This window comes from Denticeps clupeoides, chromosome 9 (genome assembly GCF_900700375.1).
Source record: "Denticeps clupeoides chromosome 9, fDenClu1.1, whole genome shotgun sequence".
Classification (NCBI taxonomy): domain Eukaryota; kingdom Metazoa; phylum Chordata; class Actinopteri; order Clupeiformes; family Denticipitidae; genus Denticeps; species Denticeps clupeoides.
Genome location: NC_041715.1, coordinates 4,506,371 through 4,533,037, shown reverse-complemented (window position 1 = coordinate 4,533,037; position 26,667 = coordinate 4,506,371). Strand labels below are relative to the sequence as shown.

The following is a 26,667-nucleotide window of genomic DNA, read 5'->3' as shown; positions in this document are numbered from 1 at the left end:
TACCACCTGCACGACTGTTTCCACGCATGCATGCGTACTGCAACAACCAACGCGTTACGGCCTAATCCTAACCCTAACCGTTGCACATGCACGCACGTAACATGCAACCGATCGGGATTCGGCACTGAGGCGGGACAAGCATCGCCCTTTGACCCTTTAAGGAAGCAGCAATGCAAAGGACCTTGCAGTAGAGGTGTTGTTGTCCAGTTTGGACCTGAAACCCGATTAGGACGGCTCACCTAACCCTACTCCTAAAAGTGGGTGGTAGTAGCCTAGTGGGTAACACACTAACCTATGAACGAGAAGACCCAGGTTCAAATCCCACTTACTACCATCGTGGCCCTGAGCAAGACACTTAACCCTGAGTGTCTCCAGGGGGGGGACTGTCCCTGTAACTACTGATTGTAAGTCACTCTGGATAAGGGCGTCTGGTAAATGCTGTAAATGTAAATGTAAACCTGATGCGCATGCGCGGTCCAGAACCTGCCACTTTGTAACAACAGATTCTCTTCATGTTCTCAACCAGTATTGCCGGGAAAAAACGACCTGCGACGTCAGAGTAGAGTAGAATAGAATAGAATAGTGTCTGGAAGTCCACGGGCTGTTTAGACGCCGCCTCTCCGCGGAGGAGGTTCCGGGCCCCGGTACAGGATGTCGGGAAGTGTTAATGGTTTCGAAGTAGGCATTCACGTACCGTCGCTCGTAATTACGGGCCCGGCGGACGAGGGGACGGACGGGAGCGACTTCAGAAAATCAATTAGGCAGTGTCAAATTCATTAATAGCCACGGCGCATCATCGATTCCCCTCGTCAATAAGAGAAATTCTGCTGCTTTACGTGGATCTCGACAAAGACCGCGATTCCGTCTCCAGCTTTTCAAGCAAATTTCCACACACGCAAAAAAAAAAAAAAAAAAAAAAAGAAAGAAAGAAAAAGAGACGCTGCCGGTGTGTAAAAACAAAAGTAAGATAATCGTTCTGGGTCAAATAATAATATTAATAATGATAATAATTAAGCCGTAAAGAAGGCCACGGCTGCCATCTAGCGGCGCTGCTTTGCGGTGCGCTTGTGTCCCACCCTCTTGTTTGACTGTCGATGTGGCGGACGAGTACATTTACATTTACATTTACAGCATTTATCTGTAAATGCTGTAAATGTAAAAAAGAAACGTTGAAAACAGCCCGTTTCATTTGTTTGGAGAAGTTCTAATGTTTTCTAATCAAACGAGTTTGAAATATTTTTTTAATCAAGAGGGTGACTTGCAGCCAACACAATTGTACATTTAATTTCTTATTTACAAGCAAAAATAGATTTTTTTTTTTAAATGTACACATTTTAATCAAGCGATCAGTCACTAGTAAATAATGATATTCCCTTTGAGGTGTCATCTACTTGTCGCCTGTAACGGTGTTAAGTAGGAAATGTAAAATAAAAAAAAACAATAAAATACACCTTATAAGTATGCCATGTGTGGAAACAGAATGGACACAGACAATTGTTTATAAGGTATAAATTATATATACATGGTTCTTACACAAACACTACACTAATTTTGTCTGTAAAAAAAAAAGAAGAAAATAATAATAATAAAACATGAATGAGCAGATGCCCAAGAAAGAAACTGGTACTCTATACATTATTAAAAGTCTTTTTTAACAGTCATTATGACTCATTAGTAACTGTTACCAGTGTTTAAACTACAGTGCAATTAACATTGTCATCTAACACCATTTCAATGCAATCTTTTCAGAAAAGGATGTAAAACAATTTTGAAATTTCTGTTCATCGTACAACTTGTTCTAAATATGACTTTTTTTTTATGGACTCAAGAGAGTGCAAACTGACCTTACAAGGCAATGCCGTCTGTGACATTCGTGACATCTTGAATGCACCATTTTCTGTTTATTTAACAGATAAAAAGTCCTGTCTTTTACTTTTCTTTTGCTCAATTTAAAGTAAATTTCTCTTTTGGTCAGTAGTATTTTTCATATTAACGATTTTCTTTTATTATCAATACACGTCCATTGTGGTATATAATCCCTGTTTCTTCTTCTTAAGCGTGGTGTGATACAGTGACATGGCGTAGCTTTAAGAAACCACATATTTATACTGTAAATTTATGGTAGTGGCCTTGCCATCCACATTATGCCGGAAATCAACTGATGCACACAGTCAATCTGCAATAAAACAGTCAAATAACAACAATAATCATCATCATCATCATCATTTCAAATGTACAACAATTCAGGTATAGTAAGTGATCATCAATGCTTGACACCGTTACTTGATGTCATGATACCATCTTTCGCTCTGAGAAAAAAAAAAAAAAACCTCTCTAAAATGTAAACCATATGATGCTACTACATTATTCAATGGTGCAGTGTTGGTATAGATTAAAATGCAATCGATACATTCCAGATTGTACAGTAGAGTACCATACAGTAAGTGCATTTTGCCGCTGGTGTTTTAGGCCACTACAACAGTCACATACCAGCTTATAACAGCATGCACAGAAATGCATTCGCACCCAGTAACCACACGTCTCAAACAACGAAAATTTTATATATATTATATTATATATAAAATACCTGAATATTTTGTTATGTGATTATATTGAAAGAGAGAGAGAGAGAGAGAAAAGAATATTTTACCCAAGAGAGAGGAATGCTGTAGGAGCTACAGCTGTCAAATCCTCACCCCTGATTTGTGATATCCTCCTGACATAAAAATAATTCAAATAAAAACAACAATAATAACGGCTTCAGTTTTCATTGTGCACAAGGATTATGGCTGTACCATAGCTCCCCCCCCAAATCCGTTCACATGGCAACACGGGCCACACCTGTCAATTGTCGGAATTCGATTGACAGTTTGCTACCATAGATTCGAGAAGCTTCTCATTCACAAAGAGCTTATTTTTTAAAAAAAAAAAGAAAAAAAGAAAGAGACAATGTTTTATACTATTAAAACAAATTCAATTCTACATTTATATACAGTACATGAACTGAAGTTAGGACAGAGTGCACCATAGCGGCATCCTCCTCTCCGAACGGCTACGGGCATCTACCGTCTCTTCCCCTCGCCAGGTGTCACATGCCCTTTAACCAAGAGGATGCACTTGTTCTCGGCGCTCGTGACCAAGATTGGTGTGTGTGTGTGTGTGTGTGTGTGTGTGTCTGTAAGTTGGTTGGAAATGAGTGGAGACCAGCAGCCTTCTGCACTTGCTCCAGTCTGAGTCTCCTATCCAAGGCACGGGACGATGGGACGGCGAACCCCTCCCCCTCCTCCTCAGCTCGTGCCCGCCCTTCCCGTCCGACGATGATGATGAAGGTGTGTCGGGTGGGCGGGGCGGGGGGGGGCTCCTCACAGGGTGATCCTGGCACAGTGGTGCTTTAGTTTGCAGGGCAGCACTCCTCGGTTGAGCTGGTAGAACTCCACCAGCTGGATGAGGTCGGTGAAGCGGGTGTGGCCCTCATCCAGGCTGTAGAACAGCTCGCCTTCGTCCTCCACCTAGTGCACACACACAAAATATAAGCATCAATGAGTGCACAGTTTGACACATATGCAGATGCACAGAAACAAAGAGAAACACACAACAAATAAGTATCAATGAGTGCACACACACACACACACACACACACACACACGTGTACACAAATACAACATACAGGAACCAGTGGCTCTGCAGACAGACTAACACACATACAGAATACGCATACAGACACAAAATATAAGCAGCAATAAATGCACACACAGAGAGACACACAAGACATACACACACTTGTATACAAACACACATATGTGAGTATGCACAACATAAAAGTTGCAGACATGATTGTGCATGCATGTAAACACGCATGTAAACACTCACTGTATGTGTGTATGCACACACAAATGATAAACACGCACATACGCATGCAAACGTGCATACACACATATACACACACAGCTATACACACTTATACATTCGTTAAGACAAATAGGCATGAAGGAATGTACACATACACACGTGTACATAGACACAACATACAAGCACTGCACCAGTCAAGGCTCATGCATGTATGCAAATAAACATGTGTATATACACACACACACACACACACACACACACACATATGGAAAAAGACACACAAAAGATAAGCCCCAACGAACGCACACATAGACGGCAACAAAGCCATATATATACAGCCACACCCAGATACCCAAACACACACACACACACACACACACAAGTAAAGTACACACAGCGGGGTTAGGGAGGTCACCGTCATCCCTCCCCATTAAATATGAGAAGGTGGCGAGGAGGGAAACTCACAGGTAGGATCTGAAAGTGTCGGATTCTCTGTGCGTGACACAGTGAGAGGACAAAAGTCTTCGGGTTGCTTTGGCTGTCCCTTAACAGAAAAACCCTGTGGACAAAAAGACGCCTTCAGCATCGAAAACCAAACACAACTCCAGTCACGTCGCCCTCCCTCACGTCTCCCCGCTGCAGCCTACAAACCTACTGCAAACAAAACCTAAGCTGCATTACCATATAAAAAACCCCCACACATTTACGCTTTTTACTCGCATTTTTTTTTTTTTAACAAAGCTAGTTGTTAGGGCAGGTATGTGAAGAGACACGATGCCTCTCATATCAGACACAGACGCTGGCAGCCTACCAGACTCAAATAAAACATTTAGCACAAGATGCTATCGGTTTCTAGGTCAGGCTTCGGGGCAGATAGTACGGATACCAAAAGCTTGATTCACTGCAGCCAAATTCCTGCATCTGTTTCAAATATGTGCACAAACACACACACACACACAAAAACTCTTTTACACCTACAATGCAGGCAGGTTGTGTGTTATTTAGGTGCACCTCCCCTTTAAATGACTACACAGCACCGGTGCCATACAGTGTGAACATAGATTCTTGGAAAATCCCATCTGCCGCTTGTCCAAAGGTGCGGAATTTCCCGACTGTAGTGTTATCTGTGTATCGTTAACCTCCACATCTGCATTTAAAGTACAAAAGGACAGGAGGTCCTTCCAGATATGCTGCGGCGGATCAATCATGAGAGTTCTTTTTTTTTTTTTTTTTTTTTTAAGATTAAACGTCCTACCCGTCAATAAGGCCCTGCTGAGCGATCAGCCGCTGAGCTTCGTCCCGTGACAGCTTGCTGTGGAACCAGGGCTGCGCCATGTGTATAGCTGAGGAGGAAAAGGACATGGTGTACTGGAAATGCCTAGACCAGTTCACAACAGAACAGCAACTGGAGTTTTCCAGTCTATTGTCAAAGGCTCCAGTTTGAGTTTTTGGGTCTAGAACAACAAATGCGTGGCAATTTAGCAATATGGCAAAAGCAAAAGTTGCTCAATTTTTGCTCCATGGCTCCCCCTAGTGTTTCAGAGTGGAAGATTTATAAATTATTATTATTTTCAGATTTTTTTTTTTATCAAATGCTCCATATTGCAGGCTCAGAAAGTAGGCGTGGTTAATACCATTACTGTGCACCACCCTCACGACCCCACCACATAATGCACTTATATAACTATACCTCACAAACTGAAAAGTAGGTCTCTAGGTATAACATGATATTTCTACACTGCCAACAAGCAACGTTAATGGTCAAAACACACCTGGAAGACCAACAGCATGCAACACTTTTCTCCTTCCTCGCGCCACTGTGATGCCCCGTCTCCGTTGGTCACGCGTTAATGCGCCACAACGTACAGAGGTCAGAGATCGACACTATTCAGGTCTGCAGAGGTTCGGCCTCTATTTAGGCACGCATCCCATATGAAACAATCGGATTCTGGATGCATGTGTCATGGTGACAAAAGATGCACACAATCTTCACCGCTGATAGCAGTAATGAGTTACGTTTACTCTCTTACATTTACTTTTTTTGCAACAAGCTACTTCTAAGAGTAGGTTCACAACATTATACTAATTTTTACTTTTACTTGTTACTACATACTTTTGTACTCTCGTTTGAGTACTTTTTTGGATGACAACATTGTACTTGTACTTGAATATTTTTATTTTAGAGTAAAACGTTTGGCTACTCTGCCCACCTCTGCTGCTAGCTAAGACGGCCATGGCTTGACTGAAAAATACCAAAATGCAAACTTTTCAGGTTTAGATTAATTGAAATGTTTGCACACAAGACTGAAGTGGGACTATGGTCTGCCGGCTTTTGGTGTTGCGTCCGCTTGAGACGTAGTTAACGGCCAAATCTCGCCCGACAGATATGTGCATTCTGTGCACATGCAGCTAACTGTAGCCATTGCTGTTGGTGGGTGCTGTAGTGCCGTGGAGGGACAGGCTCGCTCGTTGCCAACGTTGCATAATGCAAGAACATTGGAGCCTGGTGCCAAACATGCCTTTCTCCCGATAAGGAATCGTTCCACCATCAAGATGAAGCTGATACGTCTGTAATGAACTGCTACTTTAAATCAAACGTGGCCAAGGACGAATGAAAAGATCCAGACACTGATCACCATCTGGATCATCTCACATTTGCATATTACTTGCGGACACCAACGCTCATTCCAGAGATCTCCACAGATAAATGGGAGAGAGAAAAAAAAAAAAAAAAAAAAAAAAGAACAGAGCTGGTGCTGACCTATGGTGGACATGGAGCTCTGGGACGTGGATGGGCTTCCGTGGGAGCTGAGACGATGGCAGCTTTTCCTCTGTGGAACAGACACACGTCCACAAGCTCAGGATAAAGCACAGGAAACAGACTACAAATACACATAATACACAGAAACAAGGGTCACAACAATACACAAACACACAATAGGTCCTTAAAAAGGAAAGTAATTTGGTTTTCCAGTTATTGTAATATAACTGAAGCCACAAATTAAATGCATTTATGAAAGTGTAGAGATGACAGTGTGTGTGTGTGTGTGTGTGTGTGTGCCTCACCCTCCACGACAGCCCCTCCTCCACAGCCACAGACAGCACCTCAGATGGGTTCTCGATCACGCGACTCTTCTGCCCTGAAAAATCCATGGCCACCAGCGAGTTCTCGGAGATGCTCCTCTGCGCGCACACAGAAAGAGCGGACATTAAAACGCGGCCCGAGCCAGAAACGCGAACACCAGCGGTGTGACATCGGACGCGGGTTCACAGGGGAATTAGTTCTGCTTCATCACACACTCACAATTAGAGAGATGAGCGGAAGCCGGGTCGAAGCCGGGCCGTTGCAGAGCTGCAGCGCCGCCCAGTGTTTCCGCTGCGTAATATTTATTCTCAGTAAAAATTACATCCTTTCATTTTATTTCTAATCTAATTATATGTTCTTCAGCCCCACCCATGTACTGTATATGACATTTTCACAAGTATCCTCATTTATTAACAGAAAAAAACGCTTTACTTGTTATGAATATAATTTACATGAAGGTTTACCTTTTTGAAATAAATGACAAAAAATAGTGACCTTTTAAAAGATTCTAGTGTGTGTGTGTGTGTGTGTGTGTGTGTGAGTGTGTGGTTCTGTGATTTACCAAAGATTGACGGTCCAGAGGAAAGAGAGACACATTGTTGCTCAGACTGTGGAGCTTTAAGCCGTCATAGTCTCAAGGCCCTCTAATCACTAAGAAAAGGAAATGCCTCTTTTATTGCGGCTTTGCCGGGCTTTACTGCCCGTGGTGTTTAAAGCGGTGCAGGGTCCCTGCCTCTAAACCCCTCGGAAAGATTGGAAACCCTCAGAGCGCCGCACACAAAGTGAGCAGTGTTCGGCCCGGACCACCTCGACATTCCTGCTGCTCCCGTCAGCTCCCAAATTCCCAGATATTCCGGTTCTTGGGGGGGCGTGGTCAACGACCACGGCTATTGATCACCTGACCCGCACCGTCGTAAGTGTGATCAAACATGCTACTACCACCCCTTAACGCTTGCTATAATAATAGAGTGGTGGTAGCCTAGTGGGTAACACAATCACCTATGAACCAGAAGACCCAGGTACAAATCCCACTTACTACCATTGTGTCCCTGAGCAAGACACTTAACCCCGAGTGTCTTCAGGGGGGGACTGTCCCTGTAACTACTGTTTGTAAGTTGCTCTGGATAAGAGCGTCTGATTAATGTTCTAAATGTACATGTAAATAATAAAAAGTGTGGACACCCTGCAGCTCATATGTGTAAGTTTAACCCCGTGTGGCTGGCGGAGGTTTGGTTCTCCACCAGCGCCGGGTTGTGCTCCACATTCCCCTGGTGGCCAGGCCGAGGTGACGAGTTTCTAAGTTGGGGAGCAGCTGATCGGCGGCTATTTTTGGAGCTTTGCAGCAAGCAGAGAACGGCCCCGTCTGGTTCATTACGGAAAAGTGCCAATTCAGCAAGTTCTGTCAAGCAGTGTCTGGGTCGCCTGGTTACGGCTCGTGTGACATGTTTCGGCGCTCAGTTCCAAAATAAACCAACGTGTGGGGCTGAGTGGGTGCGTCGTGTTGAAATATTCTGGGTATGCACGCATATCTACCGCCTATCATTCTGTCTGATGCTGTTTATAAATTACATTATTACTGTTAATAACAAGCCATTGCTAATTTTTTTTAATAATTCAAATAACTAAAAGTACAGTTGAAATTGAATAGTCATGACACACTGTGCATTAAATTGTCAATGTAATCTAATAATAAAACTTGCATTTATATTTTTATGGGGTGACTGATCAATTTAATGCCTGCATAAATTTTACTGGGGTTTGGTTTCACACTCATTGCCATGCAAGCGATGCCTTGTTGTGCGATGGGGTGACGCCCGTTCACGTACCATTGGCGACGTCTTCTGCTTCTGGTGCGGCTGGATGAAGTTCTGGTAGAGCTGCATGCCGTACTGCGAACATAAACCAACAGTCTGCCTCAGACTATAGGGCCCTGGTGACCAGTCAGGCTGCACGTTTTTGGTGGCTTCTGGGACTGCCGGTATGGCGTTTTGATGTATAAATAATGAGCGGCACGGAACGAGTACACGAGAACTCGAAAGAACGGTGGGAGCTGGGAAGGTTGTTATACCTTAAAGAGGCGCATGGCAGTGACCCAGCAGGTTCTGGTCTGCTCGTCATCTGCACACAGTAGCTTCAGGTCCCGGGGAGAATTCGACTTGTTTGGCTGGAGAGAAAAAGTGCAAAAAAAAAAAAAAAACGGGACAATTATTAACACTGGTTCTTGCGAAAGCAACTCGGCCCATTCACCATAGCAGCACTAGACTGAGCTGCACCTTTCCACCCATCCGCCATGTAATGCCTTGGTTCTCATACTGGTGATACTCAGGCTCCCTCTAGTGGTGCTGGCTTTTTATTAACGTTCACATAAGCTGTGAACTAATGCAGTGGGACCACGTGGCAGTACTTGGCGAGACAAATATTTTGTTTGTCAATGTTTGGTCAATTCTAACTTGGAAAAAGTTAGATTTTTGCAATACACGTTTACAGTATATGAGTAACAGGTTTGAACATTGTGTGTGTGTGTGTGTGTGTGTGTTTGGTCCTATCAGCCATCTTATTTCCCTGTACGTGCCGTTCTGCCCTTTGCAGTGGCTTCCTCTGCACATTTTAACACCATCTCAGAATTTCCCTCGCAGATAAGATGGCAGACGCGTGGTGGGGAGAAGGGGGGGGATTTTGATAGCCTTCGCGAAACAATGCGCCTGCCATAATAGCAAAGGTTAATGAGGTTTATTGCCACAATCTCGCAGCTCCCTTGCTCTTGTCATGAATCCTGGTGCAACAAACCCACCGTAACCCCAAAGTCAAAGGCGTTTTATCAGATTAAGCATTAAAAAAAAAAAAAAAAAAGAAAAGGATCATGCTACCTTCACACAGAAACCGTAGTCGGTAGGAGCGCCATGGACCTTCCGGGCCGAAAGCAGGGTATAGACGTCACTGTCACTGAACTCTGCGATGAACTGGAGGTGCCTTGGCTCCTGAAGGGTTAAACACACAGACACAAAATATAGCGCCGGCTGTCGCTGCTGTACGGCCCAAGAAAACCATCCACCCCGACACGTGCGACGCTCCGTTTAACTCCCGACTGGGCTGCCCGGCCTCGCGTTCCCACACAAATCCCCCCGCCGGGGCCTGGTGTGAACACGTGAGAAATGCGGGTTGTCCAGAATACTGTAAAGACACGTGGCAGACAAACGAATATCGGCGAGGCGACTTAACGTATGGAGGCCAGTGTGAGCGTGTCAGATGAAGCGGAAAGTGAAGTGATTGCCATTGTGAAACACTGCAGCACAGCACACGGTGACACAACGAAACGTGTCCTCTGCTTTTAACCCGTCACCCTTGGTGAGCAGTGGGCGGCCATGACAGGCGCCCGGGGAGCAGTGTGTGGGGACGGTGCTTTGCTCAGTGGCGCCTTAGGCCAACCACCACTCCCTCCTGAGGTTCCAAGCTCACATTACGATTGGATCCCATACTACTGAACACTTTTTTGAGGTGAATATCAAAAGTTGCCTTTCATAAATATATCAAAGTGTAATATTAACAACAAGGGTCTTGAGGCTGCGCTATACCACACTTTATCCACCGATTCTCATCTTCACCGCATGATAAAGCGTATTTAAGTACCCTGTAATTAAAACTACACACCTGTATGGATGCAGAACAGTATTAACCGCTACATTAACACTAATAAACTATAATTTCATGCAGGTATCATTTGCATCATTTCAAAACTGTAATTTTTAGAGCGAAACTAAAAAGATCGGTGCACTGCGGTGCATAGCGAAGTGCATTCCAGGTTTGATGAATGCCGTAAGACGTATTTGAAGAGGATGCAGGCCAAAATATGTGTTGCAACCGCCGGGCACTTTATCTCTAGCAACGCTGCGGTGGAGGCGAGGCAAAGAAAAAGAAAAGCGCCACTTCCCGAGAAGGCCGGCACAAAGCCTGCCTTTGTTCCACTTCGGCGACACCCCGCGCGCCTTTCCGAACTCAAACCACGACACACAGGTAGCCCAGACTCGGCAGGGCCGGCCCTATACTGGAATTTCCACCGGATGCATGGAGCAGACCAAAAATACACACACACATATATATATATATATATATATACACACACATACACACACACACACACACACACACACACACACACACACACAGGGGAAAAATGCATCCTGACTGACCCTGCGGACGAGCTGAATTACCTGCGGGTTCTGCTAACGTGTGAACAACAGCTCTTTTGTTCTCAGACGAGGTAGAGAGGGAAAAAAAAAAAAGGAGGGAAACGGAGAGCTGGTTGGCACGGCGATGTGAAGGCATAAGCTTCACCTGTCAACGGGGTTCAGTGCCTGGCATGGCCACCGATCCAGCCAAACCAGTTCCTCCTGAAGCCGGGGTCGGACGCGGCCCTCCTCGCCTCGACGCCCGCTTTTGTGCGCTCTGCGGAAACGGCGCCGCCGCCAAACTGGTTCCAAACGGCGCTCCAACTGCAGCTTCAACGCCGCAGGGAACGAGACGAGGCGCTAAATTCCCCCCGTTTCCCGTAGCTCCCGTCCGGTCACCGCCGGTGGTTTAGCAGACGGCCGGGGGAAAATGACCAGGAAATCTTTGGACGCACCTTGTTTTGCAATCAAAAACCGTGGAACAAATCAGAGCGTCCTCTTCACATCAAAAAGATTTGTTGACGAAAACAACACTGGCTCTATAATATGGTAAAGCGGTTTTGGGGGGATTGCAATATTGCTTTAAAAAAAAGATTATTTATTCCACACAGTTAAAAAAAAAAGAAAGAAGAGAGAATAACATCTGTCTGCTTAAACAGTCTATTTGTCCCGGAGTATTGAAAGAACGAAATGCAGACGGATAACTTTGTTTCTAAAGCAGGTCCAGTGAGAACAATGAAGATGAAACTGACTGCTAACCAACCTTGGACGTCCCCTTGTTGGAGAAGTACAAGCCCGACCTCCTCAGCACGAAGTAAAACTTCTTCCATGACTTCCTGCCTTGGTCTTTGGCATGGAGGTACCCGTGGATCTCCGGACAAGTGCTCGACTTCAGAAATGTCTGGGAATGATGATATATATATACACATGAACACATGTATGTGTGTGTGTGTGTGTGTGTGTGTGTATATATATAAGTTTTTCTCCGATTATTTCTCCTCTATAATGAGGTGCAGTCAGGGGGGAGGAAATTAGTACCTGGATGAGCTGGGAGTGGTTCATTAACCCGTTGGTTTCACCAGATACGGACACCATGTGCTCTGGGAAAAATTCCTGAGGGTATGATCACAAACAGCAAGCCCAATAAACACAACTGGGGGTAAGGAAAAAAAAAAAAAAAAAGTTGCCACAATACTCACCAGAGGTTTGTTGAAAAACTCATATTTGGCGTAGTTCTTCCTGAAATACAGCCGGCAGTCGGAGTCCATCCCCCAGGCTGACTGCACCTCCATTACGGATTCATGGTCTTCTATGGTTCTTTCTAGAAACCGGGAGAAGGACACAGCTGCAGCAGGGCCATACTGTTCCATACTAAAAAGTCGAGTGGCCAGTAAGAACGATATCGACGTTCAGGATACTGGACTGTGCAGAGATTTACCACTTATTATTATCGCGATTTACGCCAGTGTGGACGTTGAAGTGACTTTTTAGGAACTCAGACCCAGTCTCTACCCCATAGCGAACACACTCTCAAACCAAACAGCCAATCACTGTCAACAGGAACCGCCATTTCATTCAACAGTCATTTCAGACATCACAAATCAGCAGATGGTAATCTCTCTCTCTCTCTCTCTCTCTCTCTCTCTCTCCAGTACAGTCAAGAAGTTTGGACACCTTCTCATTCAACGTGTTTTCTTTATCTTCATGACCATTTACGTTGGTAGATTCTCACTGAAGGCATCAAAACTATGAATGAACACGTGTGGAGTTATGTACTTAACAAAAGGTGAAATAAGTGAAAACATGTTTTATATTCTAGTTTCTTTGCTCTGATTACTGCTTTGCACACTCTTGCCATTCTCTCGATGAGCTTCAAGAGATCGTCACCTGAAATGCTTCTCCAACAGTTTTGAAGGAGTTCCCAGAGGTGTTTAGCACTTGTTGGTCCAGCTCACCCCAAACCATCTGGATTGGGTTCAGGTCCGGTGACTGTGGAGGTCAGGTCTCCACTTTTTGTTAAGTACATAACTCCACATGTGTTCATTCATAGTTTTGATGCCTTCAGTGAGAATCTACCAACGTAAATGGTCATGAAAATAAAGAAAACACGTTGAATGAGAAGGTGTCTCCAAACTGTTGGCCTGTACTGTAAATAAATAAATAAAAAATCTACAGAATAATACTTTTAGGTTAAATTTGGTCCTATCCTTCACTCTCAACACACCTAACCTGCCCAAGGCAAAAGGCAGCCGAGGTCCCGCACGGCCGATCAATTATTAACACTTTTCTCAAAACGATTCCTTTTGTTAATGAGTAACTGTACATAATAACGAATCGGATGCGCTGGGAATAATGGCAGCAGTGTTCCACCCCGCCTCCATGATCATTAAACATTATTCATCTTATTGGACCCAAAAAGCGCACTCGGGCTGAAAAGCTTTTTTGAAAGTAGCGATACGGAACGGCGCGAAGTTATCCGAGTTTAATTACGTCCCACGGCACGGACGCGACCGAGCGGGACTCGCCGGCCATCCTGTTACTCCGGGCGGTTTCCCCTCGTGACCGCGTGAGGGGATTGGCGGTTAGTAAACAGGGCCAGGTGGTGAACACACACAGGAAGGTCAGGAAGGTCACGCCGCGAGACACATCGCTGCCGGGAATGTTGGGTGCGTATCCAGTACGTATCCAGTATGGCCTTTACAAGTTCCACCAGGGCAACGTTGCCAAATGTTGAAGATCCAGTGCACATTCCTGGCAAACGGCCCCGTAGTCAGAAGGTTGCCGGTTCGAATTCCAGGTCGAGGTCCCACTGACCAAGGCGTCGCCCCCACACGCTGCTCCCCGGGCGCCTGTCATGGCTGCCCACTGCCCACCAAGGGTGATGGCTTAAATGCAGAGGACACGTTTCGCTGTGTCACCGAGTGCTGCGCTGCAGTGTCTCACAATGACTGTCGCTTCATACGAGAATTATGCGCGTAGACGCGAGAGCTGTCAATCATGCCTGCAAGCTCCTCCCTTTTTAAACCGCGTTCATACGCTACCAATCAAATGTTTGGATGCATCTACTCGTTAGTTTATTCTGGCACTTTTTTTACGTTGTAGAACAAAACCGAAGACGCAGGACTAAATAATAACACACGTGCGGTCACGTAATAAACCAGAAGTCGAAGATTCAGGGAGCTCTCGCCGCGACGGCAGCATTTCACACCCTCGTCTCGTCTTCTCGCCACCACCTTGCGTTGGACGACGGGGACATTTACATGCCGAACACTTTCTCATCATTCACCCGCTCTTATCACACCGGATTCTTCAAAATGGCTCCGTCTTAGTCTCCATAACCAACGCAGAGGGGCAGTGGGGGCCTAGTGGCTATGGAAGTGGCCCCGTAATCAGAAGGTTGCCGGTTCGAATCCCGATCCGCCAAGGTGCCACTGAGCAAAGCACCGTCCCCACACACTGCTCCCCGGCCGCCTGTCATGGCTCCCCACTGCTCACCAAGTGTGATGGTTAAAAGCAGAGGACACATTTCACTGTGTGCACCGTGTGACAATCACAGTCGGTGCGTCCAGAAAAAGGCTCATTAAAGTTCCGGAAATGACCACACCACGCGTTGGTGTGGGGGTGAAGATGCTGGTGTACGGTGGCCACGAGAACCGGCGCATCGGCGTCAATGCCGAGCCATGCGTCCACTAGAGGGCACTTCGGAGGGAGGCCTCGGTCCTTCGGTGGCGAAAAGTTCCACCGGCCCATCCGCCCACGTGACTTCCTGCGGCGCTGCTCCGTGGTCCCGCCTCCCGAACCTCTCCCGGCGCCCATCTGTAAAGAGGCCTCCGGATCCGAGACCGGCACCCTCCTCGGGGGGGGGCCCCGCCGACCGCTCGCACGTCCACGCGTGGCTGCAGGACGGGCTAACCGGATTGTTACGTAACGGCGTCTGAAACCGCACCGTGCGCTGTGCTGCGGGGAGCCGTGGCGACGGGATCCTTTTCCGAAAAGACCCCCTGTGCGTTCCCGAGCTCGTTTTTTTTTTTTTTTTTTTTATTATTTTACGTAACGAACCCCCGGCACGTGCGGCGGGGACTTCCGCCCTGCCGGTAAAGTGAGGACAGCGGCAGGAAAAAGGAGGAGTGCGGCGGGGCGAGCAGAGCGAGGGAGGGAGGGAGGGAGGGAGGGAGGAGAGAACAGATGGGTGAATTATGCAACGGCGCGAAGAACGCTGCTGAGGAATATTCCTCCGTGGAGAGGGGGAAGACGCGGCTTACGTAAAAAATTTTTTAAAAAAGCGCCACCGTACCTATGTGGAGGTGAGAGAGCTGCTGGAACAGCGTCCAGCTGTGGTCGTCCACGCAGTGGTTCTTCAGGACGAACAGCTGGCAGATGTCCCTGGCGGTGATGTCACTGGGCACCTCCACCGCTCGGCTAGTGTTGTCCTCATTGTACACTTTAATTACCTGCGCGGTCGAAAACACACACACACACACACACACACACACACACACACACAGGACAGGGGACATTTTAAACCAGAATCTCCAAACTTCCCTTGCATCCTATTACCCAGAATTCATAGCTGGTTTAAGAACGCGATGTGTGTGTGTGTGTGTATATATATATATATACACACACGCGCGCACACTTTTATATATATATATATAAAAATAAAAACACATACACAATGTTATTTATTATTATTATTTCTTTAGGGTCGCTGCTCGAAAAGAAACGCAACTTTGACGTAAAACGTACGCAAGTTCGCTGGTGTTTCGCTGAGACCCGCATGCGGCGGTCATCCGGCAACCGCGAGAAAAGAAGAAGAATGGAGAGAAGAGAGAGGAAGAAGAATGGAGAGAAGAGAGAGGAAGAAGAATGGAGAGAAGAGAGAGGAAGAAGAATGGAGAGAAGAGAGAGGAAGAAGAATGGAGAGAAGAGAGAGGACGACGGAGGGGCAGGAACAGTATCTGCCCCGGGAGCAAGTTAAGAATGCGCCCTTTCACGGGACCGGAGCGCCGCTCCACGCTCGCTGAAGTGCGCCGGGAGAGACGCAGAGACGGACGGGGAGGACGGAGCCCGACGTTCCGGGAACTAGAACCGGCCGGCGTCACGTTCCCAGGCCGTAACGTCGCGGGAGACGCGGATAAAGCGGCGGCGGTGGCGTTCGTTCGGTCGGTCGCCACGGAGAAGAAGATTAAGGAGGAAATAAAAACTTACCCCCGTGTTCGGAGCGAGGCGGACGGGTGTTTTGGGGCTAGCTCTGCAGCTGATGTAGGGCTGAGTGCAAAGCATGGTGAACGGGCGAGTTCTTCACGCAGAACATAGAAATATGCATCAGAACCGGGCTCTCTCTCCCTCTCTCTCTCCCTCTCTCTGTCGGTCAGCTGGGAAGCAGCGAGCCCCTCTCTCTCTACCTCTCTCTCCTTCTCTCTCGCCCTCTCTCTCTCTGTCGGTCAGCTGGGAAGCAGCGAGCCCCTCTCTCTCCTTCTCTCTCGCCCTCTCTCTCTCGCTCGCCCTTTCTCTCCCTCCCTCCCTCCCTCTCTCTCTCTCTCTCTGTCGGTCAGCTGGGAAGCAGCAAGCCCCTCTCTCTCTACCTCCCTCTCCTTCTCTCTCGCCCTCTCTCTCTCTCCTTCCCTCTCTCTCTATCTCTCTGTCAGTCAGCTGGGAAGCCCCCCTATCTATCTATTTCTCTCTCTCACTCAGCTGAGAAGCAGTGAGCTCCCCTGTCCCTCTCTCTCTCTCTGTTGGGCTTTCTCTCAGCTGGTAAGTAGCAAGCCTGCCTGCCTGTCTCTCTCTCTCTCTCTCTCTCTCTTGCTCAGCTGGGAAGCAGCAAGCCTGCCTGTCTCTCTCTCCCTCCCTCTCTCTCTGTTGGGCTCTCTCGCTTTCTCTCAGCTGGTAAGTAGCAAGCCTGCCTGCCTGTCTCTCTCTCTCTCTCTCTCTCTCTCTTGCTCAGCTGGGAAGCAGCAAGCCTGCCTGTCTCTCTCTCCCTCCCTCTCTCTCTCTCTGTTGGGCTCTCTCGCTTTCTCTCAGCTGGTAAGTAGCAAGCCTGCCTGCCTGTCTCTCTCTCTCGCTCAGCTAGGAAGCAGCAAGCCCCCTGTCTGTCTCTCTCTCTCCCCCTCTCTCAACTGGGAAGCAGCGAGCCCGCCTCTCTCTCTCTCTCTCTCTCTCTCAGCTGGGAAGCAGCGAGCCCGCCTCTCTCTCTCTCTCTCTCTGAAATGAGGTAATTAGAAAAGCCTGCCCTCCCAGCCCTCGGCGTTCTCCTGACTCCACAGATATGTCACCGCGGCTGTTGGCCAATCACCTGCCACCTCGCTCCCTATGTCAAAGTGAGGGGGGGAGGGGTGGAGGGGTAGAAGAAGAAGAAGAAGAAGTCACACGGCCAGCCCCACCTACCTATTCACGGCGGGGGCGGCGTAAAGCCCTGCGTGACTCCGCTGGGCGATTACAAAAGGTGCTGCTTTAAACCCAGCGCCGCTCTTTAAAAAGTTCAGGGCTGGACGGGGGCGGGGCGACTCGAAGGCGGATCGGCGGGGCAGGACAAGCCGGGGTGGGGGGGGGTGTTGGTAGGGAGGAGAGGAGGAAAAAAAGAAAAAAAAAAAAAAACGAAAGAAAAAGAAAAGAAAGGAGGTCAGGCCTCTCAAGTAGCGCAGGGGTTAGCACCCTCCAGGAGCCGGCAGCCAATCACAGCGCCCGGCTGTGACATCATCCCAAATGAGGTAAACAATCTACTATTTAATCAGTTGGTGTGCTGAGCGAGAAGAGCAGGAAGAGGAGAGAGGGGGGGGGGGAATAAAGGAAAGAAAAGAAAGAAGAGACGACAGAAAAGCACGCCTTGCAGGTCTATCTTGCAGATCTAAACGCAGCTAGAACGCCGCAAATGTGCACGGAACGTTCTGACTGTGAGAATGTAATATAACGGGGATTTTGGAGCCTCGGCTGCCGTCCAGCTGTGCCCGTTCGTGGAAGCCTCCTCCTCAGAGGGTTGGGTTTCATCGGGAACGCGGCGCGCAGTCTGTAATAAGACGGGGCCCGTTTAATAGGAAATCGGGTTGGAAACGGAGCCGCGCACGTGTGGAGTTCTGTACTTAACAAAAAAAGGGGAAATAAGTGAAAACATGTTTTATATTCTAGTTTCTTTGCTCTGATTTCTGCTTTGCACACTCTTGGCATTCTCTCGATGAGCTTCAAGAGGTCGTCACCTGAAATGGTTCTCCAACAGTCTTGAAGGAGTTCCCAGAGGTGTTTAGCACTTGTTGGTCCAGCTCACCCCAAACCATCTCGACTGGGTTCAGGTCCGGTGACTGTGGAGGCCAGGTCTCCACTTTTTGTTAAGTACATAACTCCACATGTGTTCATTCATAGTTCTGATGCCTTCAGTGAGAATCTACCAACGTAAATGGTCATGAAAATAAAGAAAACACGTTGAATGAGAAGGTGTCCAAACTTTTGGCCTGTACTGTATATAGATAGATAGATAGATAGGGAGAGAGAGAGAGAGAGTTACAAAAGACTTTTATTTTGACACAACATTTGCTCTGTAAGTACACATACATAAATCATGTGTAAACGTGCAAATCCGTTTTTCTTTTTTTATCAAAGGCTGCTCTCTCATCACAAAAAAAATAACTTGCAGACGATGGCCACGCCCCCATCCTCCTGCCAACCACCCCATCCCATTCCATGGATTCCCCATGGGGTTTTCACCATGTCATATTAAGCCGGCCTCAGTGCCATAAATCCTCGCCGCGTTATGGTCAGGAGGCTGGCAGCGCTACAAGTATGACCTCCACCAATTATTCTTCACGTCCTTGCATGCCGATGGGGGGAGGGTCAAGAAATGATCTACCGCGTCTTTCAAAGAATATGCAGGCATGACAGTTATCAGAATTTTTTTATTTTTTTTTTAATGTTCTTTTTGAGGTGAGAACAACATTGTCCTTTAGTGGACATTTTCTTTTGCCACAAGAGTTGTCTACCCAAGCCACAAGAATCATTTTGTTCTGCACATGACATAATGCACATACTTCCGAGCTTCGTGCGAAACGCACATGACCTCCTTCAGGAGGTTCTTCGACATACAGGCCCGTCCGAAAGCCCAGACTCGCACCATGCTGCGAGACTCCTGTCCACGCCTACATCGGTCCAAACCCATTCCTGGTCCTCCGCCCATATCCGAGTTTGACTGGACTGCTGAAAAATGCATCTCCGAGCGGAGAACGTGTCCAAGTTTGGTTCCCTTTCGGAGGAGCCTGGCGCTCTGAATCTTTTAGCATCCGGCTTCAAACGTTCGCGGGGGTTTCCCTCCCCGCCGCGGCGCGGTGATTTTATCGCGGCGTCCTGCCGCGGATCTCATGCATAATGACGAGCGCGTCTCCGGAGCGACTTACATAATAAAAGAGGTGGACTAAAGCTAATGCTTTCATCCCTCCACTGGCCCACGAAAACGCAGTCATCTGGCCGCCACTTCGCATCAAGTGCTCGAGAGAAGCCGGCACAGCGCCGCGGCGGGGGGACGAAAACAGGACGCTGCTCCGACAACTCACATTTTCGAGCTTCCACATCGCTCAGATTCACGATTAAAAAAAAAAAAAAAAAAAACCCACAAGGAAATGGATCCAAGCTGGTCCTTCATGCTTCTTCTGATCGGGTTCAGGGGACCCATTCACACCGAAGTCAGGAACAGGGACACAGGCACTTCAAAAATGTGTTTTATTTGTGTTTCAAACGTATTTTCAATACATGATACATTTCGGAATACTTTGAAATGGGATCAATTAACAATTAACGTGTTTTTTTTTATATACGCATAGAAACCAGATCGAAAGAACTAATAGAAATGGGTCGTAGTAGCCTAGTGCGTAACACACTCACCTATGAACCAGAAGACCCAGGTTCAAACCTCTGAGCAAGACACTCAACCCTGAGTGTCTCCAGGGGGGGACTGTCCCTTTAACTACTGATTGTAAGTCGCTCTGGATACGGCCGTCTGGTAAATGCCGTAAATGTAAATGTAGAAGTAATAACAGCCAAGTGGCTGCAGTGGGCCGGCAGTCGAGCACCAGACAGGCCCACGCCGGGTTCACCGTTAATCCCGACGGCCCACCGGCCTGCCGGGGTCTGTGTCTGGACCGTACAGCAGCCTGCTGCAGAGCCCCCCCCCCAACCAGGTGGCACGGCTTGGGCCCAAGCGAGCTTTTCACTTCCCCGAGCGATTACTGTCAAAGTGGAACCGTAGGAGTTTTTAGAAGCAGAGGTACGACGACCGTTACTAGGGGAACCGTGACCTACACTCCGTCCCTTCATGACGGGCAACGGAGGGCTGCCTGGAAATGAGGAAGTTCTGTTCACCATTCAGCAAATATTTGAACTCGTGTTCAGGAATTACGCCGCCTGCAGCGGAAATTGGGGCGGGGGGAGGGCTTAAAGGGGCAGTGTTGGCCTAGCGGTTAAGGAAGTGGCCCCGTAATCAGAAGGTTGCCAGTTCGAATCCCGATCCGCCAAGGTGCCACTGAGGTGCCACTGAGCAAAGCACCGACCCCACACACTGCTCCCCGGGCGCCTGTCATGGCTGCCCACTGCTCACTCAGGGTGATGGGTTAAATGCAGAGGACAAATTTCACTGTGTGCAGTGCTGCTGCGTATCACAAGTGACAATCACTTCACTTAAAAATCTGCGACAGTGTGAGTGTGTGTCCACAAAACACACAGACTCAAACACCAGCGTGTGTTCACAAAATCACACATTCGGCACCTCGTCGTGGTTTAGAGCGCTACGGACCACAGTCGCACTGCACACTCCTGGAGGATTAAAAAAAGCAACACACAAACTGATTAACCTTGTGCCCGGGCCATATGCCATAACCTGTGACATTGGAAACAGTGACACTCGACCTTGTGACCTCCAACTGTGACCAACATACCGCAGAATAGCATTTACATTTAAAGCATTTACCAGACGGCCTTATCCAGAGCGACTTACAATCGGTAGTTACAGGGACAGTCCCCCCCTGGAGACACTCAGGGTTAAGTGTCTTGCTCAGGGACACGATGGTAGTAAGTGGGGTTTGAACCTGGGTGTTATAGGCGATTGTGTTACCCACTAGGTCACCACCACCCTATAACATAACATTAAGTTCTATACTTGAATCACAATTCTACAAGAAAATGTGTTGGTGGCTTCACCAAAACAAGATAAATTGAATAAAGAGAAAATCTTGTGTTTTAAGGGCTTGAAAGTGATCATCACCTCGGCCTGATGGTGTGTTCGCTGCTGCCTGTTGCTGATAGGCAGCGTGGCGAGGGGACACTGGGCCAGTACATTTACATTTTTATAGACGCATCTTTTTACCCGGGCTTGGTCGGTAAACGCGCGTTCAGGTGATACATTTTGATTAGCGCTTAAATGGAATCTGAGGTGGTGAAAGCTTCTGACAAAAGTCTGAGGTGTGGGGAAAAAAAAACAATGAAAAATTATGTAAAAAAAAAAAAAAAAAAAAAAAAAAAAACACTCGTAACGCACAAAGCATGTTGGTATAGTCATGTTGGCCGACATCCGCCACCACAATAATGTCGGTTTCGAGCTTTTAAATAGCTGTACTTGTCGGGCTCGAGTCAGTACAGGAGTATCTGGACCACAGCCAATCAGAGGTGGGCCCCGCCCCTCATGATCTCTGATTGGTTTAGAGTACAAAATGGACACAACATGTGTTTGTTGGATGAACCACGTTTTTTCTGCCTGAACGGCATGTCGCGCCCCTGAGGAAACTCAAAATCTATAGAAGTCGAACGGGAATTGCTGGTGTCTTCCTCCTGTAAGTCGCTTTGGATAAAAGCGTCTGCAAAGTAGAGTAAAGTAAAGTAACGCACAACAATTAGTAAAAAAAAAAAATTACAGATTTTTACTGTTTTTTCACAAAAGAGTAACATTTGTAATTCGCGGACCGATGAGTGTGTATCGCAACTTTATTTGTTGAGGCGATGTACGGCAGAGATGATGTCACTCCCTGGTCACTACCGAAGATGACGTCACTATCCTCACAGCTCTAACTGGTTTAGCGATGTTTAGAGCAGAGGGACACCAGTGTGCTCACCCAGACTCGCGGTGTTGACATGCAAACATGCGCGCACACACACACACACACACACACACACACACACACACACTGTTATGAGTGTAGAGCAGACCGGCAGTCGGTTTTATCTCAAGGCCGGTACGGCAGAGAGCAGCACGGCCATTAGCCCGCACCGCCTTTTACCTTGAACCCGGCTGGCGCAGCTGCGGCCGTATCTGCCGCGGCCACGGCGCTGGCCTTCGGCCTCAAACCTCCGCCCAGACCGCTGCGCCAAACCGAGTTCGCCCCCGGCCCTGCCGGCTACACCACGACCTCGGCGCAGGCTGTCCAGGGACGGCGCTCAGGCCGGGGCGAGGGTGTTCGTTAGAGGCCGGGGTGTTGCCTCCGACCTTCAGCAGGCGTCGGGCACAACGTCCTGTTCCCCGGATTTTTTTGCCGCGTGACGAGCGCGGGACATTTAACAGGAGCCGGACGTGACACATCGTAAAAAAAATTATCCCAGAATCCTCTTTACTTTACATTACGTCACAAACGCATCCCACTCACTCAACAAGCTCAATGCAAGATCACTTGCTGGGAACCGAGAATTTTCTCAATCCGAGGAATTTTTAATTCCGTAAAAAATACCAGCAGAATTCTGCATTGGAGGGGGGGCGGGGTCCACACTGGAAAAGTTTTACAATTTTTTTCCGTCCTTACCCGCTTCTGAAGACACAAGGGCGTGATCGCCGGCAAAGTGACTCTTCTGGCATGGAAGTTCATGCTGTGGTCTCTTCCATATAACCCCACCCTTCCGACAACCAACCAACCAACCAAAAAATAAATAATAATAAACAATAAAAACGTAAAAAGGCTGTATGCGCGACAAATAATATCTCCACGCAAACGCACCACCCGCTCGGCTGCTGACGCCGCAGTACCTGCCGCTGGCGCACAGATGGGCTGTGCTGCACAATAGAAATGTGAGACTCTCGGACACGGACGGGCCCTTTACTTTAACGCAAACTCCTCCTTTGTCCTTGAGCGACGCTAAACGCTTTGCTTTCCTTCCATGGGACCAGAGCCGCTTCGTTCTAGTTAAAAAAAAAAAAAAAAAAAAAAAAAAAGGCCCCCGATAAAAAGCTCACGGGTAAAGTTAGAACGGTGAAGGTCAGCAAACCAGACTTTATTTGGCAGAATTTATTTCCTTTTACAGTCAGCTTGCCGTGTACGGGGTACGGCTACTTTTTTTTTTTTAAAGGATTAATGGCCGTGAACCAACGTTACTATTACCGTGACATAAACAGAGCCGAAACCGGGCAAATTACATCCCAGGGGTACGATCTTGCCCCCCACCCCAAGATCCCCCAGGCCGTTTTTAGAGCAGCAATACGAACGTGGCGTAAAAGTATGCGGGAAAACGACACGCTGGCCTAATCGCAGCCGGATTTATAGGAACTCTTCCCACATAATGGAGATTTACGGGCCGCGTCAGGCCTGCGCGGTTAAGTCCATTTAGTGTGCCTGCTGACAATTTACATTTTGGCGACGCCTGACGTTACCAACGCGTGTGGGGGGCGAGACAAGAGAGACGGTTTCGGGGGGGGAGTGGTGGGATTGTGGCATTGGCCTTCGCCGCGTGGGGGGAGGGGGGTGCCGTGCCGGGGATGGGAAAAGTTCTCCCTGTGAATCAGGAAGTTGAAAATAGCCCAGCAGTCAGTTGTTCCCACAGCTGCCGGTTGCGATTCACAAGCAACATCTGCCTCGGCTGGGGGGGGGTGTACAGGGCTCATAAAAAAAAGAAAAAGACAAAAGAACACGAGACAGAGGAGAGTCCATCTGAACAATGTTGGACCTGCGTTTCCAATCGCACATCACCGGCAAAAGTCAAAAAGAGAGAGAGAGAGAGAGAGAGAGAGAGAGAGAACGGCAAAAATGTAATTTTTATTTGTCACGTACAGTCGTACACGGTATGATATGCATTGAAATGCTTTTGCGACTGCTACAGACCTCAAAAACTGCAAATAGTGCAAGTATTCAGTGGAACCAATATGCAAATATTGCAAACATAGCCATATATTACAATTTTATGGTTTTAGTACAAAACACAGAAGAGGTGAGAGATTAAAATCCCTCAAAGCTGAGAAAGGCTATGCCTAAAGGTGTAGCTCAGTGGACTAAGACTCTGTGCCTGTGAGTTGAAGGTTGCCAGTTCGAGCCCAGCCTCCCCACGTCTGTAGCTCTTTATAAGGTCTCTAAACCCCCAGCTCCCTGGGCAACACAACCAGGGTGCTGCCCTTTGCAGACCAACACATCATACTTATATGTAAATATAATTTTAAATTCCAGTCATGACAGGTACACAATTGTGCTACAGATGACTAAGGTACAAAAAAGTACCTGCGAGGACGGGAACATTATTGTACTTCAGAAGGGTGCTGAACCAGCGACAAGCATCTGTACCCATGTAGGTGCACAGCTGTACTTCCATTTCTCCGTGTGGACAGTAAAACAACGTTCGAGATTTACCTTTCCTATCCAAAACCAGCGAGTGGCATTCAACAGTTTTCTAAACTCCTGGCAAGACGATAAAGTCGTGTTGTAGGTCTCTGGACACTTAGGCGCTGATAATATCAGCGTCCTCCATTCTCGCTGTGTGTGTGTTGCTGTTTCGGAGGGACACTGAACGCTTCGCCACTTCGATTCTGTTGGTTGCGCTAAAAGTGTGGCACAGCGTGCTGCACCGAAGGTTCCATGAACTCGCTCGTCTTCATGCATATTCATTAATTATTTGCGTAGACACTGGGTCTAAGTCCATATCATACAGACTCTCTGCAACGCATTCCTCCAAAAACGTATTCTCCAGGCGCCTATTTCAACCTGCACCGTGCTCATGCCTCGCGCTAAAAGTTGCACGTGCAAAACCAATCGGACAAGTGGTTCGGATTTGGCGCTGACATTTACATTTACGGCATTTACCAGACGCCCTTATCCAGAGCGACTTACAATCAGTAGTTACAGGGACAGTCCCCCCCTGGAGACACTCAGGGACACAATGGTAGTCTTGCTCAGGGACACAATGGTAGTAAGTGGGATTTGAACCTGGGTCTCCTGGTTCATAGGCGAGCGTGTTACCCACTAGGCTGACAACCACTCTTGCATCACGCAAGCCATAGAAAACAACGGGTTTCAGAGCAAAGCTCTGTAAACGGCGCACGTGCCACCCCCACCCATGTCCAATCACGATGCACTGATGTCCCTGTACGATAGACAGTCACGCCCACCAATCAGATGTGTCCAATGTTAAAGCCACGCCCGCTTAAACTCAAGCAAAGATGCCCGATCTTGACTCATGGTTTGCTAGTTGGGGGGGGCGGTGGTTGCCTAGCGGTTAAGGAATTGGCCCCCAGTAATCTGGAAGCTGCCAGTTCGAATCCCGATACGCCAAGGTGCCACTGAGGCTGCCCACTGCTCACCAAGGGTCATGGTTAAAAGCAGAGGACACATTTTGCTCTGTCATGCAGAGGACAAATTTCACTGTGTGCACCGTGTGCTGTGATGCTGTGTATCACATGTGACAATCACTTCACTTCACGTTCACTTTCACGTTCACTAGTTACAGCGCAGTTCATATTTCAAGGCATGGTTATGCAATAGTTATATTGGACTAATAACACATTAAATCGCAGTTTTTGTCAAATAATTTGTCTATTTTCTGAAAACCATACAGCCCTATTTCTCGCCTGTTCCAGGATTTTCCTGATCTATTCTTACTTTCACATGGTCTGCACTCCTAGCCTGTAGGTGGCGGTATCTAGCAAATACCCTGAAGGTGCCATCATGCAGTGGTACCAATGTGGTACCAGGGTGGTAGTAGCCTAGTGGGTAACACACTCACCTATGAATCAGAAGACCACAAGGTCACAGGTTCAAATGCCACTTACTACCATTGTGTCCCTGAGCAAGACACTTAACCCTAAGTTGCTCCAGGGGGGGGACTGTCCCTGTAACTACTGATTGGAAGTTGCTCTGGATAAGGGCGTCTGGTAAATGCTGTAAATGTCTGATAATGTCTGATGTGTTCCAGTGCTAATCCCGAGTCGTACTGTGAATATAATAAATCATCGTAGCTATACTCTATAGCTGAAGCTGCAAATTACAAATTAACTTGTAACCTTCTTCTTGTCTGACTTTATGTATAGAAACTACAACATTGTGAATAAAAGATTGTATTGATAGTTGGGGGTCCTAGTGAACCAGAACTGATCTCTTCATCGATGGAAACATGGTAGCACGTTGCAAGTCGCTATGGATAAGGGCGTCGGCCAAATGTCTTAAATGTAAATGTAAATGCAAATGAAATCGGACATGGCCAAATTATCTGATTTCACTGTACTGGAACGTTTTCTTAGCTAGCATGTGCTAATTGGCACAAACGGGACAAATTGTGGGACAATGCTCTGTGTTTTCTTACAATCCGAATCCAACAAGCTGACAATGTTCACGTTGTGTAAAACTTTAAGTG

The 26,667-nt window shown here is 47.5% G+C and overlaps 1 protein-coding gene across 4 annotated transcripts in view; it reads right to left on the bottom strand.

Annotated features, from left to right (window-relative positions):
* Nucleotides 1-1,227: 1,227 nt before the first annotated feature.
* grb14 (growth factor receptor-bound protein 14) overlaps nucleotides 1,228-26,667 on the bottom strand; it is a 42,905-nt gene continuing 17,465 nt past the window's right edge. For 2 of the 4 annotated variants that reach the window (XM_028991085.1, XM_028991084.1), the window contains exons 4-15: nucleotides 15,395-15,551; nucleotides 12,300-12,421; nucleotides 12,139-12,213; nucleotides 11,864-12,001; nucleotides 9,802-9,912; nucleotides 9,003-9,098; nucleotides 8,761-8,823; nucleotides 6,916-7,032; nucleotides 6,611-6,680; nucleotides 5,105-5,192; nucleotides 4,315-4,408; nucleotides 1,228-3,509 (exon numbers count right to left, since the gene is read on the bottom strand). In XM_028991085.1, the coding sequence (XP_028846918.1) occupies nucleotides 3,363-3,509; nucleotides 4,315-4,408; nucleotides 5,105-5,192; nucleotides 6,611-6,680; nucleotides 6,916-7,032; nucleotides 8,761-8,823; nucleotides 9,003-9,098; nucleotides 9,802-9,912; nucleotides 11,864-12,001; nucleotides 12,139-12,213; nucleotides 12,300-12,421; nucleotides 15,395-15,551 (1,278 nt within the window). In that variant the 3' untranslated portion in view covers nucleotides 1,228-3,362. Of the gene's footprint in view, nucleotides 3,510-4,314; nucleotides 4,409-5,104; nucleotides 5,193-6,610; nucleotides 6,681-6,915; nucleotides 7,033-8,760; nucleotides 8,824-9,002; nucleotides 9,099-9,801; nucleotides 9,913-11,863; nucleotides 12,002-12,138; nucleotides 12,214-12,299; nucleotides 12,422-15,394; nucleotides 15,552-16,308; nucleotides 16,569-22,862; nucleotides 22,926-26,667 lie in introns of those variants that run through there. The other 2 variants (XM_028991087.1, XM_028991086.1) reach the window with 2 other exon arrangements.